The 14395-nt window shown below is 48.2% G+C and overlaps 1 protein-coding gene across 7 annotated transcripts in view; it reads right to left on the bottom strand.

Annotated features, from left to right (window-relative positions):
* Positions 1-7354: 7354 nt before the first annotated feature.
* The window catches only part of LRBA (LPS responsive beige-like anchor protein), a 732259-nt gene continuing 725218 nt past the window's right edge, over positions 7355-14395 (bottom strand). For all 7 annotated transcript variants that reach the window (XM_055336397.1, XM_055336401.1, XM_055336402.1 and 4 more), the window contains exons 56-57: positions 12284-12435; positions 7355-8678 (exon numbers count right to left, since the gene is read on the bottom strand). In XM_055336397.1, the coding sequence (XP_055192372.1) occupies positions 8588-8678; positions 12284-12435 (243 nt within the window). In that variant the 3' untranslated portion in view covers positions 7355-8587. The remainder of the gene's footprint in view (positions 8679-12283; positions 12436-14395) is intronic.

Genomic DNA, 14395 nt, shown 5'->3' with positions numbered 1-14395 from the left:
TCAGCCGGTGGATGGTGCAACTCGATCTGAGGGTCATGAGTTCAAGCCCCATGTCGGGCATGAGCTTACTTAAAAAAACACACACACACACAAATTTGGGGGTGTCACAAGACAGAAGTGCCCAGAAAGAGAGGAAGAGCAGGTCAGGTGAGATCATGGGGGATCTAAGAGCGGGTAAGGGGCACCGTCCCCCTGCGGGCTTCCAGGGACGGGGCAGCCGCGGGGGCTGCTTATTTATAGGACGGAGAGTGAGGAAGAACCTGCCTGGGAGCAGCCGGAGGCCCCCTGGCACGGGGGGTGCTCGGTGCCCAGGATTGCCCTGGGCTCTTAGACTGGTTGGGAGATGCGCTCGGAACTGCAGCTGCGCAGAAGGGGCGGGGGAGGGGGTTCTGGGGGAGGGGGCAGAGGGACGGGGGGGGGGGGTTCTGGGGGAGGGGGCAGAGGGGGACGGGAGGCCCCGGGAGGGGGGAACAGGAGGCGGTGCTGGGGGAGGGGCAGAGGGGATGGGAAGGCCCGGGGAAGGGGGCGGGGTGCTGAGGGAGGGGTGCCCTGGGGGGGTTTGCCTCATTTCACATGGTGGTGGATACAGGAGCCCCAAAAGCAGCCAGAGAGAGGGCAGAGCGGGGCAGGAGGTGCCAGGAAGGGATGCGGGATGCGGGGGGGGGGGGGGGGGGCGGGGTGCCCGGGGGGGGGCTGCCGGGGAGGGGGCCCTGGGGCAGGGCCGCGAGTTATTTCTCCTCCTCTGTTCCGAGTCCCGCGTGGAGCGGCGTGGAGCCCGCGGGGCCGCCGCCTCACGCCGCGCTCTCTCCGCAGAACACGGCTCTAGATAAGGAGGGCCAGATCTTCGGCGGCAAGCCCGGCGCCCCCCGCCCCGCGCCGCAGCCCCCCGCGCCCGCCGCCCCGGAGCCCCCCGCGCCCCCCCGCGCCCCGGCGGGCGCCCAGCGGACGGGCACCTGGCGCCGCCACCGCGACTGAGCCCGGCCCGGCCCCGGCCCCGGCCCCGGCCCCGCGGGGCGTGGAGTCGCCGCTCCCGGAGCCGCGCGTCCTGCGCCCGCGGACGTTGCTCGGCGTCGCCCGGAGACCTGGGACTCGCCGCGTTTTTATAGAGACACTTCGGGTGAATCGAGATCGCTCCTGCGTTCCCGCGAACTCGGAGTGATCCTTTTTTTCTTACGAAGAACACAGACCGCATCTGCCCCTCCGCGGGGTCCCTTCCTCTGCCGACGGGCTCGGGGGACCTCGGGGACCTCGGGGACCGGCCGTGATGGAGGAGGGCGCGCCGGGGCCAGGCCCGCCCCACGGCTCCGGCCCGACCGCCCGAGCGCCCGGGCGCCGGCTTGCCTAAGACGACACTGGATATTTATTTGCTCGCGGACCCCAGGGGACGGTCGCTCTGCTCCGAGACGGTCCGTGCTGCCCCCGCCCTCCCCACGTGTAGTTGGCAACGCGGAGGAGGTTGTCCTTTGGCTTTTTCATGGAAAGAAGGCTTGGCGCGCGCACCCCCGGCCCCGGCCCAAGCCCCGGCCCCGGCCACGGCCGAGCGGGACGAACCGGCGCCACCTGCCCGCGGCGCCACCTGCCCGCGGCGCCACCTGCTCGGCCTCCGGAGCCGGCCGCGCACACGGAGGAAGCCCGGCCGAGGCACAGTCAGGACTGGGGCGGGAGGGTGCTCCGCAAACGATCTCTGTTACTGACCTTCTGGAAGGCTGCTGGCAGTTTTTCCTTTTTTCCTTTTTTGGCCCCACCACCTTCCCTTTTTAATAATTGTATATAACCCGTAGTTTTGTTTTACTGGCTCATCTTCTAAACTGGTGGGCCCTGTAGTTCATTCCCGTTGTTAGACTTTTGCCCCTTACAAGTGTACCCGACCTGCAATAAACCCTTCTTGAGAAAAAAGTGATGGGGGTGGGCGAAGGATTGTGTGGCGCTGCTTTGCAGGGGTGCGGAGGACGTGGGATCGAAAGACGCCCCCCCCCGCCTGCCCAGGTTCTGGCGGGCGGGTCCGTGTCCCAGGAAGCTGTGGGTGAGGCGGGGCAGGGAGCATGATGCCTGCGAAGGGCACAGGAAAATGCATCTTGGTCAAAGTATATTTGGTAACAGGTGCAGAGACAGAAACTCGGGACTAGATAGGGACTGTCGCTGTGCCGCAGGCGAATCCCGTGGAGCCCGCGGCGGGGAGCTCAGGCTTTGCAGGAAGTGGGGTGTGGGGGTCAGGGCAGCTCTCCGACTCTGCGGCCTCCCGGGTGCTGTTCTCAGACCGCCTGCTCGCGTCGCTGCGGCGTGGCCTGGTGCTGCTCCGGCCCGGCCTCCGCCCGCTGCCCAACTCCAGGCTCAGGACCGTCCACTTCAGCTCTGGATCTCAGTTCACGTTGCGGAGGGAAGGGAATGAGACCCACCTGAGCAGCCCCATCCCCCTGGGCTGCTGCTGGCCCACGACTCCTCCCTGCAGGCTTGGGGGGGGGGTGGGGGGCGGCTCGGCCCTCCTGCCTCTGTCCTCACCGCGGGGTCACAGAGCAAGCCGGTCCACGGCTGCCGGCGGAGATGGAGGGGGAGATGGAGGGAAAGGGCTCAGGGAAAGGAAGGCGGGAACCTGGAAGGCGAGGTGCAGCAGGTCTTGGCCTGTGCTCCCCTCCCGGGGACGGGGCCAGAGGCATTTGCTTGCAACCTAAGAAAGTGCCGAGCACCGCTGTTTTGCTTGCAACCTAAGAAAGTGCCGAGCACCGCTGCTGGGACGGAGGGGCATCCTCTGCACCTGCCCCCCCCCCCCCCCCCCCCCGTGCTCTGCGCCACCCGAGGTGCTGGGGCTCCAGGAGCAAACCAAGCGGTGGGCTGGCCTAAGACAAGGCACCGGGGTGGCAGGACACAGGGTCACGTGGCAGTTTGAGGTCCTTCTGTCCCCAAAGCAGTGCTCTTTGGAGGCTCCCTGTGCCCCGGGGGGCAAATCGCGGCCTGGATGTGAGCGGTCATCCGAGTGAGGATCCGACCCCACGGGGGTTTGGAAAACCTCTGTTGAGCTCTTCTGCTCTCAGGGTCAAAATTAAGTGCAGGCATGTCACTGCTGGGCTCCTCCGCCCCTGCGGGGAGGATGGCATGTCCTTGACCGCCGGTCATCGCCGGGGGGTCTCAGGCCGCGGGAGGGGCGCGGCCACCGGCTGCAGCCATCGGGGCGCCTGCGGGGCCGGGCGACCGGCCGAGGGGCGTGCGCCGCCTTCTCTTCCAGAAGGCTGCGGTGCCACGGAAATACTTGCGATGTACGGGTTGAGCACGTGTGGCAAAACTGCCCCCGAATGGTCCGGCGGACAGGACTGTGCAATGTGACCTTGAGACTCCTGAGGGCAGTTGGGAGCCGGCTGCGCGGGAGGGGAAGGATCCACAGCTGTGCGCCCCCGAACGCGGCGGCGGCCGCCCCGTTTGACCTTGGGCATTCTCCGGTGCCGCATTCGGAAGGGACGCGCGACGCGGACTTGGTAGCAGATTGGATCCAACCCCGTGTCTCTCCACGACCATTTCAACGTGCAACCAGTGTAAGCAGAATCTTTGAGAGGTCCTTTTTTTTTTTTTTTTTTAAATCTTGAAATCTAAGGTGTGTTGACTTTTGTCCGCATCGCGGTTTGGAGGAGGCGCGCCTTGAGTGCCCTGCGGCCCTTGTGTCCCTGTGGCCCCTGAGCCCCTCTGGCTCCTGCGGCCCCTGCAGCTCCTGCGCTCCCTGCAGCTCCTGCGGCCCCTGCCCTCTTGGTTCCTGCAGCCCCGCTGGGCAGCGCAGCGGGCGCATCTCCATCTCCGTCCTCCTGTTTTATTCTTTTTTGCACGTGAGGGGGACGGCGACGTGGGAAGACCGCCTGTCTCGGCTCCCAGTGGGCCGGGCCGATTCCCAGTCACCGGCAGGCTGGGACGCTGACCTCCCCTGCCCTGCCGCGCCCCTTGGCCCTTGCGGGGGGGGGGGGGGTTCCCGGGAACCGCGTAGACTGTCGGCAGCGCTGGGGGGGGAGGGCGGCGGGGGCCGCGGTTAGTCGGTAGGAGGCGCGGACGTGGGACGTGAGCAGAGGCCGAGGCAGGCCCAGGCCGAGCTCCTGGCGGGACGCGTGGCGGCCCCGCCCCGGGAGGCTCAGCCCAGGGCGCGGAGTTGGCGGAGCGCTTCGGGTGTCGGAGCCATCCCAGCTCCCTGAGCGGGACGCGAAGGTCCACGTTCCGCCCCCGGGAAGACTCCGAAGGCCGGGGAGCCCCTCCAGACGTGCCAGAGTTGGGGGTGCTGAGCCTGGCTCCGGGGAAGCGGCCCCCAGGTGGTCAGGGGCGCGGGCGGGCCGGGGGGCTCCGGGTGAGCAGTGCATCCAGCGGGAAGCCCGCGTGCGCAGCCTCGTCTCCAGCTGTTCCCGCGGGCGGGGGGGGGGGGGCGCTCCGCACGCTGGAAGCCGCTGCGGGGTTGGGCACGTGGGTGGGGAGGATGGAGTCGGGCCTGGGGAATGTCTTTCAAACTGTCCAAGTTCAGGGCTGCAAAGCAGCCAGCTGCTTCCTGCCAGGTATGAGGAAAGAACAGCCTGCACAGCACTGCCCCCCCCCCAACTTTGGTTTTGGCAAGGAAAAATATTCCTGAACTTGAGACAGAAAAATAATTCACTTCATGTTTTTGGCTTATGACCACCGAGGTCTCAGAATTCCTAAGAACATTCGCGCATCGCCTTCTTCCCTTGCTGGAGAGCCGGGCTGCGTCCAGGACAGCTTGCCTGAAGGCCAAGGCCCACTCGGCTTCCTTAGAAAAATGTGACGTCCCTTGGTTTGGGCAGTCTGCAGTTTTGGTTCATAGCATGGAGGGCTGGGAGTGATGTGTCAAGCTTGGGTTTTTAAAGTAGTTTTTTTTTTTTTTTTTTAAAGATTTTATTTATTCATGAGAGACACAGAGAGATCTAGAGGCAGAGACACAGGCGGAGGGAGAAGCAGGCTCCATTCAGGGAGCGCGATGTGGGACTTGATCCTGGGACTCCAGGATCACGCCCTGAGCCAAAGGCAGATGCTCAACTGCTGAGCCACCCAGACATCCCCCTTTTTTTTTTTTTAAAGGTAGTTTTTTCTTTTCTTTTTTTTTTTTTTTTACGATTTTTTTTAAAAGATTTTATTTATTCATGGGGGGAGGCTTGGGTTTTTAAATAGTGAGGTTATGACTTTGGGGGACCCAAAAAGTGCACCATGGACTCAACTCTTCAAATCTATGTGGAAGAAAAATATAAAAGATATTTTCTTCATATATCTTAGAGGAAATAAAAGAGACAAAAAAATTTAACAGGTATTTTTTGTATTTTGTTATTGATTTGCTATTTTATGGTCTTTTCCTTCCATTTCACAGGAAGTTTTAAACTTGCTACAAAACTTTATACTACAAAAAAAGGGGAGTAGTTAGGCTGGTTGCTCTCCTAGTCGAAGTAGAAAACTCTTTCCTCAAGAGTGGGCAGAAGTAGCCAAGCAGAGGCACCGGCTTATTTGCTGATACAAATGGTTCATGTAGATTTTGAGATTTACATCACATCCTTCTTCTTATTTCTTGTTTCTGAACACACTTTGGCAGAATGTGAGGTCACGGGAGGATGTGACGCTGGGGGGCTGGCTGCTACTCTGTCTATAATGCACACCAGGAACTAGCCGAGCGTCTCCACCAAGCTCTGTGGTAGGCTCCTTTGTTCTGTGTGGCTCAGAAGGAATCTGTATCCTTGGTGTACTGTGTTCTTTCACGGGGGGGGGGGGGGGGGGGGTTAGTGCAGTCGGAAGGTCCAAATCAGGCCCATGATTTGTATGGTCAGGAACTTTTGAAACCCCATCCAGCAAAAATTTGGTGGCTACCTAGTGAAAAATCTCTGCCCCAAAATCCCTGTCTTGATACATCTGTTGTATGTTATTTTAATTCAAATCTATTTGCTAAAAAGGGTGCAGAGTGGAAGTGCTGTCTGGCTGTATTTGGGATTCCTGGCCACCTGACAGCAAGGTGGGGGGCACTCCATGGCACCAGGTGTGTGCGGTCAGCACCCCCCCCCCCCCCGGCCCTTGGGCTCTGCTCTGCTGTTGGAGGTGGTGGAAGAGGGCAGCCCCAGGTTCTAAGCTACCTCACATCTGACATGCAGCGGCTCAGGGCTCCCGTTCAGGTCGCTTTGTTTTTTTTTTTTTCTCCCCCGCTTTGAATCTTCTTGTCCTGTATGCTGATAAGTTTAACTAAAGTGTGATGTTATTTCAGGGGGCAAAATTATTCCTTTTATTGAATTAATGTATTATAATATTTATTTATGGATGTTTGGTGGGTTCTGGGGACACAAGATTCTCATCCGAGAGTGAATCATCCATCAGTTTGGATCAGCGTGCTGTCAAGTTTTCATGTCCTGCATTCGCCAAGCCCGCGTGCTTCCTCCCAGAGATCCAGTGCTGTTTCTTAAATTACAGAGCCTCGAGGACTTGATTGGTGACATTTCAGTACGAATCAATACTATCAGGGAGGAAAATCTGAATTTCTTGAGGCAGCACATTTTAAAACCAGCCATAAATTACTGATGTAAACCGAACACACCACGCTTGCAACCAGGTCCACTTACTGGATGTGCCGCCGCTCCTCCTATCTGTGTGGCTCATCCAGTTTCATCCCAAACCACCTCAGCTTTCACTTTTTTCCCCTAATTGGTTTAAATTTATTTGAAATAATTTTTTTGAAAGTCATTAACATTGTTTTAAAATAAGTGAATGTTGAGTAAATCCTAGCAAATACAGTAAACAGATTCTGTCCTTAAGAAACCCCTGGTGTTGACACCAGCTATGTTTGTTTTATGAGTAAAGGAATACGTACGTAACACATACGTAAGTAATACGTATTACTTATCTTGATAACTTTCCATAGTTGTAAGTTTTAAAACCAATAAAGGCATTGGAAGCACCAATTTTCGTCTTAGGCTCCAAGAAGAAGCTGCTTTATTCACTTTGCTTTAAGCTTATAAAAATGGGGTAATTGAAGTATCAAATGCTGGGCATAGGACTTAAGTATTCCTAATTTTCTTACCATTTTCCCTAAAGTTTCCAAAGTACAATATCAGAGAGGGTAACAGCAGTGAGGATGTTTAATTAATCTGCCAGAAACTTGGGTATTTCTTTGATCTAAGATGTATGTTCTCACATTTGACTACTGTTTTTTCTTAATTTGTAAAACAGTGGTGGATCTTAGCTCTAGGTATGGTGTTCTCTCATCAGTGTTAAAGTCTTAATAAGAGAGAGCTGTCTGGCCAAAGGCGGCCCATGTTCCTGTTTTTAAGAGCGTCTCTTTGATCAGTTATTGTTCAAATTGTTTTATCGTTGTTTTAAATTAGAAGTGAAAAGATGTGTTGAAAAATTCAATTACAAGTGGCATTTTATTTTTCTGTCAAGTGTGTTGTTTCATTCCAAATCTCTGCTTTTAGAGAAGAGCTAAATATTGAAAAATAGGGGGGAACCCATTTAGGTAAGTTGCAAGAGAAACGGGCATGGAATGCTGGCTTCAACTCGAAATTCACAACTTACAAAGAATTTATTTATGCAATACAGACCTTTTCTCAAATATTTTTCACAGAATTCCACACAGCAATCTACTAGAAAAGTAGAATTATACAACACCAAAATAACATGTTTCTTAGTACAAATTGCTACTCAAAGGAAGGTGAAGATACTTAGTAACAAACAGCAGGTAAGGTGGGTGTTGCTTCCTACAGCATCTCGAAGCCTCTGCTCTTGGACTGGGTGGGGTGGGGTAAGGGAGCCCGGCCTACAGCTCTGCCTCAGTTACCCGGGCACAGTCAGACCTTAGGGGTGAGCTTTGGTACTTGCATTTACTTTAAAAGAAAAACAAAGGTTGTGGGCCCACGAGCCTTTCCATCATTTCATTTTGGTGTGTATGAAGACAACATATCAGGAAAACGCTGTAAATATTAAACATTGTAAATACTTCACACTTGCTATAACATTAGATCCTTTATATTAACCACACAGTGAAATAAAAGAACTTCCCCAAACCATAATTTTCTAGGTCTAAAGCATGCTTGAAGAATAATATTGATAGAAATAATTCATTGAGATGTTTTAAAATTACATTTACCATAATTTAAACATTACCATTTAAATCCCAGAAATTTCAGTGCTGAAGAAGCACAATTGCTTGGAAAAATACAGGACCCAGAGTACAGCAAAAATTCCCTATCCCAGTATTTTAACCCATTTCCCTATTGTTAAAATCATGTATTTTTCAAGATTACAGATAAAGGGGAAGTGTTTTTTCATAATATAGCTAGAATAAGTGGGTTTACTTGCTCCACTGTATGTTTCCATAATTGGTGAAAATAGACTTCTCATGACTAAAAATATAGATTTTTTTTTAAACTACAGAACCCAGCAGCCAATTTTCTGCTTTGCTGTTCTCCCCAAAAAAGTCAAGCAAAGTCTACAAAAATAGCAATTAACTTTAAAAAATATTTTGCTTCTTAGAGCAAATTTAAGTTTACATTCAGATGTGATAGCTATTTCTAAGAGAAAGATGCTCCCAATTACTTCCCCTGCCTAGGCCGGGGGTGAGGCTGATGTGCAGCTGTCACCTTCAGTAGCGGGTTTGGTATTCATGATGCCACCGGTTGAAGTCATTATAAAACAGAACGATGCTTCCTGAGGCCATGCCAGAAATGATGCACCTGGGAGAAGCAGAGAAAATGAGGGGTTTACAAACCTGTTTATTTCCTAGGGATCAATCTGTTCTAAAGAAAGAACTGCCTTCTCCAAATCTACAAGGTAAATATAGAAGTTGACAGTCAAAGCTAGCAATTTTTGAGGACTACAGTATGTTTTTTGATAATTAAAGTATGCCACTGAGTGAGCTGAGAATGCCACTGGCAGTACCCTCTGCCTGTGTCTCTTTCTCTCTTTCTCCCTGTGTCTCTCATGAATAAATAAAATCTTTAAACAAAACCTCAATCAGTAACCTAATTCTACACCTTGAGGAAGTAGAAAAAGAGCAAACTAAACCCCAAAGCAAACAGAAGGAAAGATATAATAGGGTGTAGATAAAACAGAAGAGAGGAGAAAAATCAAGAGAACCAAAAACGCTGGTTCTTTGAAAAGGTTAACAAAATTGACACACTTTTTAGCTAGATTTACTAAGAAAAAAGAAAATACTCAACTAAAATTATAGAGCTGTTACTATCAATTTTACAGAAATAAGAGGATTATAAGGCAATACTAGGAACTATTATATGCCAACAGATCAAATGGAATAGATGAAATGGAAAAATTGTTGAAAAAAAAAAGATCTTAAGAGTTACACACTCTATGGACTGAGCCAGCCAGGAGCCCTTTAAATGGAAAAATTCTTAAAAGCACACATTATACCTCTAAATCATGAAAAAACAGAAAATGTGAATAGGCTTCTAACTACTAAGACTGAATCAATAATCCAAAACCTCCCAATAAAAAGAGGCCCTGGACTAAATGGCTTCAGTGGTGAATTCTATTTAAGGAAGGATTAACACCAACTCTTTCTCTTCTAAAAAGTAAAGGAGAAGACTCTGTAAGTCATTCAATGAGGCCAGCATTATCCTGACCCCAAAGTCAGAGAAAGACACTACAAGAAATGGAAATTACAGACCAAATTCCCTTATGAATACTGACATAATAGTTTTGAACACATACTAGCATATCTAATTCAGCCAAAGATTAAAAGGATTATACACATGACCAAGATGGGTTTATTCTTGGAGTGCAAGGATGGTTCAACAGACAAAAAAATCAATGTAATCTACCGCATTAACAGAACTGACAAAAACCTACCAATTGATAAAAAAGAGGCATCTCACAAAATTCAACATGGTTTTTTTTATGATTGATAATACTCAAACTAGCTAATATCATACTCAATGGTTGTCTTCTATTATCAGGAACAAGACAAAAATAATTTTACCAGTTTAATATGGTACCGGGAGTCCTAGCCAGAGCAATTAGGCAAGACAAACAACATCCAAATTGGAAAGAAAGAAGTAAAATTATTTCTATTACCCATGACATGATCTTATATGTAGGAAATCCTCAAGATTCCACAAAAAAATATTAGAATTAATGAATTCAACAAACTTGCATGATATAAAGTCAACATACAAATAAGCTGTGTTTTTGTACATGAACAATGAAAAAAATCTGAAAAGGAAATTAAGAACAATTCCATTCACGAAAGCAACAAAATAAATATAATACTCAAGAATAAATTTAACCAAGGAGGCAAAAGACTTGTGTATTATAAACTATAAAATGTTGCTCAAAGAGATTAAAGAAAACAAATGGATGGAAAGAAACCCGTGTTCACGGACTGACAGATTTAATATTGTTAAAACGACAATACTAGTCAAAGCAATCAACAGATTTCAATCCAATCCCTATGAAAATCCCTTGTTTTTCTTCACAAAAATAGAAAAACCCATTTTAAGATTCATAATGGATTCTCAAGGAACCCCAAATAGCCAAAACAATCTTGAAAAAAAAAATCAGATGTAGATGTCTTATACCTTATGATTTCAAAACTTCCCACAAAGCTGTAGTAATCAAAACAATTTGGTAGTGGCATATGGACCAACAGAATAGAGAACCCAGAAATAAACTCACATATATGGTCAAGTGATTTTTAGTAAGGGTGAGAAGACCATCTAGTCGGAGAAGGATGGTCTTTTCAACAATTGGCATTGGGAAAACTGATACACACGTGCAAAAGAAAAAAACTGGACCCTTTCCTATCATATACAGACATTAACTAAACATAAGTGTTATAACTATAAAACATGGGAAAAGCTTCATGACATTCGATTTTGCAATGATTTCTTGGATATAGTGGAAGCATTCACAACAACGGTAAAAAAAGACCATTAAAATTAAAAACTCTTGCACATTGAAGGACACTATTAGGAGTGCAAAGTCAGCACTAGTAGTCAATAGGGAAATGCAAATCAAAACCACAGTAAAAGACTATTTCACACGCATTAGGATAGATACTATTTTTTAAAAAAACACAATCAGAGCATAACAGGTGTTGGTGAGGATATGCAGAAATCCGAACCCTTGTGCACTGCTGGTGGGGATATAAAATGGTGCAGCCACTGTGGAGAACAGTTTGGTAGTTCCTCAAAAAGTTAAACCTAGAATTACCAAATGACTCAACCATTCCACTCCTGGCTATCTACCCCAAATAAGTGAAAACCGGAATCTAAACAGGTGTTTGTATGCAAATGTTCATAGCAACATTATTCACAATAGCCAAAAGGTGAAAACAACCAAAATGTCAACAGATGAACGGGTATACAAAGTGGCATGTTGTACTATTCAGCCTCAAGTAGGAATGGGTTTGACACATGCTACGACAGGGCAAATATTGTATGATTCCACTTATACGAAGTACATAGAAGAAACAAAATCATAAAGACAGACACTGGAACTGATGTGAGCTGAATAGAGGTTTAGGAGGGAAAATGTGAAGTGTGTTTAATGAGTACAGAACTTCTCTTTGGGATGATGAAAAACTTTATTAAAAAAAAAAAAATTCTGGGGCAGCCCCAGTGGCTCAGCGGTTTAGCGCCGCCTTCAGCCCAGGGTGTGATCCTGGAGACCTGGGATCGAGTCCCACATCAGGCTCCCTGCATGGAGCCTGCTTCTCCCTCTGCCTGTGTCTCTGCCTCTCTCTCTCTCTCTCTCTCTCTGTGTCTCACATGAATAAATTATAAAATCTTAAAAAAAAATTCTGGAGATGGGCAGTAGTGATATTGTACAACAGTGAAAAAATGATGGTAAATTTTACGTATTTGTTAGCATGATAAATTAGAAACTAAAAGCAGCAACTGTATATTAAGAAATAAGATGCCGAAGACAATCTACCTAAAATTTACCACTTGGAAGTTTTTAGGAAATAAGGCAAATCCCTCCATAGAACCCTCATGAACAGAGATACAGGCATTTTATATTAAACATGTTTAGAGCTCTTACATTTTATTTTAAAGTAGTCTAAGAAATAAAAAGCTTTATGGCAATATAATTACAGCCCTTGTTACTTCTATCTGCCTGTTGCTGGAGAATTCAGCTTTTGTCCAAGAGCGGCTATGCCATCAAAAAGAAAAACACCCTTTAAGAAGAAACAACTCCAATATTCACTGGCTATTTTGATTGCCCAGGTGATCCCCACAACCCAGTCTATCCATCAGTCCCTTTAAATAAATTCCCTCCCGTTTTTAACATCACCATCAGTAGACCATGTCTTGTGTATTACCTCTGGTCGTAAGACAGGGCCATGGCCCGGATTCCAGCATCGCAGCCCGGGTAGGCAAAGAGGTGCTTGAGGTCAGACACCTGCCAGACCATGAGCACGCCGCTGTCCCCTCCTGTGAGCAGGTACTGCCCATCTCGGCTCAGCTGGATGGCCTGTAAGACAGACACAGCAGTGATCAGCAGAGGGTGGCCCTAGGACAACGCTGGCTCCCGCTCCACGTCCCTCCACCGTGCAGCGCTGTGGTGCAGAGGGGGAGTGTGTGCAGGTGCTCCGGAGGAGTTTTTAGGAAATCAGGAGTTACAGGAAACTTCTGCCCTTTCTCAAAAATCAAATGGATAAAGTTAGGCAGTGTTTGAGGTTTTCTTTTTTTTTTTTTTTTTTTTTTTTAATTTTTGCTTTTTAAAGATGAGGTGGCAAAGTCTTCCAGTTCTGTGAGTACTATCTAAATGGGTGTGTGCTGGGGACTGGGGCCCACACTCTGGAATGAGAAGCCTCCTGGCATCTCTAGTTGTACTGTGGGGGTGCAAGGCCCATTTTGTACCAAGGCTGTGCTAGCTGCCCACACATCCCCAATAAAACCACCGCTGCCTTTGGGGCTGTGGCCCCCGTGAGAGAAGGCCCGCATGCTTTGTGCCTTTACTAGGCCTGCTGGACTTTTACAGCAGTTAGGGTACAGCTTGATAGGTAGAGAACCACCTTCCAGGGTAATTAAACACCAAGTGAAGCATGGTCTTCCTGCCCCCAGACCGACAGCTTCCTGCCGGTACTGAATGGGAAGTACAGACATGGAATTTGTTCTTCAGTCCCGCAAATGGGGCCAATTGCAGACGACTGATTTTTTATGTGACTTTTTACATTTTTTAATGGTTGGAAAAAAATAATATGCCATGACATGTGAAAATTACATGAATTCCAAATTTCAGTGCCTGTAAATAAGGGTTACTGGAACATAACCACACCCATTCGTTTACGGCCACTCTCACAAGTGACAACAACAGAATACGGAGCCTGCGAAGTCTAAAATATTTTTTATCCTTTTCTAGAGAAAGCGTAAACACCTGTAATCCTATGTCTACCTGGACAGTGAATATGGGAAGACACTGTGCTAACAAGCTGGAAAGAAAAAAAAATCTAACTCCTGAAAATATATTTACACTGTTCTGCACTTTTAGCATAGTTGCCCTAAGTCTGTAAGCTAGCCCTTTGACAAAATTTCTAAAAAAGAATCATAGAAAACCAAGGACTGTTTCACAGCCCTTCTATTCACATTTACATAGATGCCAACTTTTACTGGTCTCTTAAGTGTAGCTTATCCTCAATACAAAAATACATCTAAGAAATAAAAACCCATGTACAGAAGATAGTTACATGTAAGAAGTATTTTCTAAATCTTATACAAGTAGTAAGGTTTTTCAATATAAGTAAATATCAATATTCTTTTCCCCCCATTCACTTCACAGATGGTGATCTCTAAGGGATATCATAGAACCGCGGTACAAACCAGGGAAACTATTATTTGCTACGCTTACAAAATTCAGCTAATGAAAATCCATTAACCTTATGACTGTGGTTCACTTGAGTTTTATACTTGAGGCTGGATATGTGCTATATTAAAACATAAATTAAAACTATTAATCTTTAACTCTTTGTTCTAATAAAGAATCTCTAATCCTAGTTCTGTCTGGAATGAAATAAAGCCTGGATTTTTAGGATTATGCATTTATCGGCATCCAAAACATTTTAATAAGCCAGGTGCCTGCCAAAGTGAAAAAGTATTTTGTTGGCCTTTCTCATGAGGAACCTGTCAGGTTCCCCTGGAGTACCTCTTAAGCCAAGGTAACACTTACAGAGGGGACCAGGTCTTCTACCCAAACCGGCACTCACAGAGTTCTTAACTCTAGCCCACATCCTCAGTATCCAGGTTGGGTTGAGACTAGAGATTTTAAGAGGGCCCCAGGGACATGGAAATGCCCTCTGAAATCCCGAGTGCCTCGGCCAATGCCCCAGCTGCACTGGTTTCTATGGCCACAGCAGTCTGCTGGGCATGATCACGGCCTAAAACACAGCTTTCCCAGAAAAAGAAAATAAATGAGTTCCTATGGGTGAAATGGT

The sequence above is a fragment of the Nyctereutes procyonoides genome, unplaced genomic scaffold, assembly GCF_905146905.1.
Source record: "Nyctereutes procyonoides isolate TBG_1078 unplaced genomic scaffold, NYPRO_anot_genome, whole genome shotgun sequence".
NCBI classification, from domain to species: domain Eukaryota; kingdom Metazoa; phylum Chordata; class Mammalia; order Carnivora; family Canidae; genus Nyctereutes; species Nyctereutes procyonoides.
The sequence above is the reverse complement of the archived record's forward strand: the minus strand, read 5'-3'. Positions and strand labels throughout refer to the sequence as shown.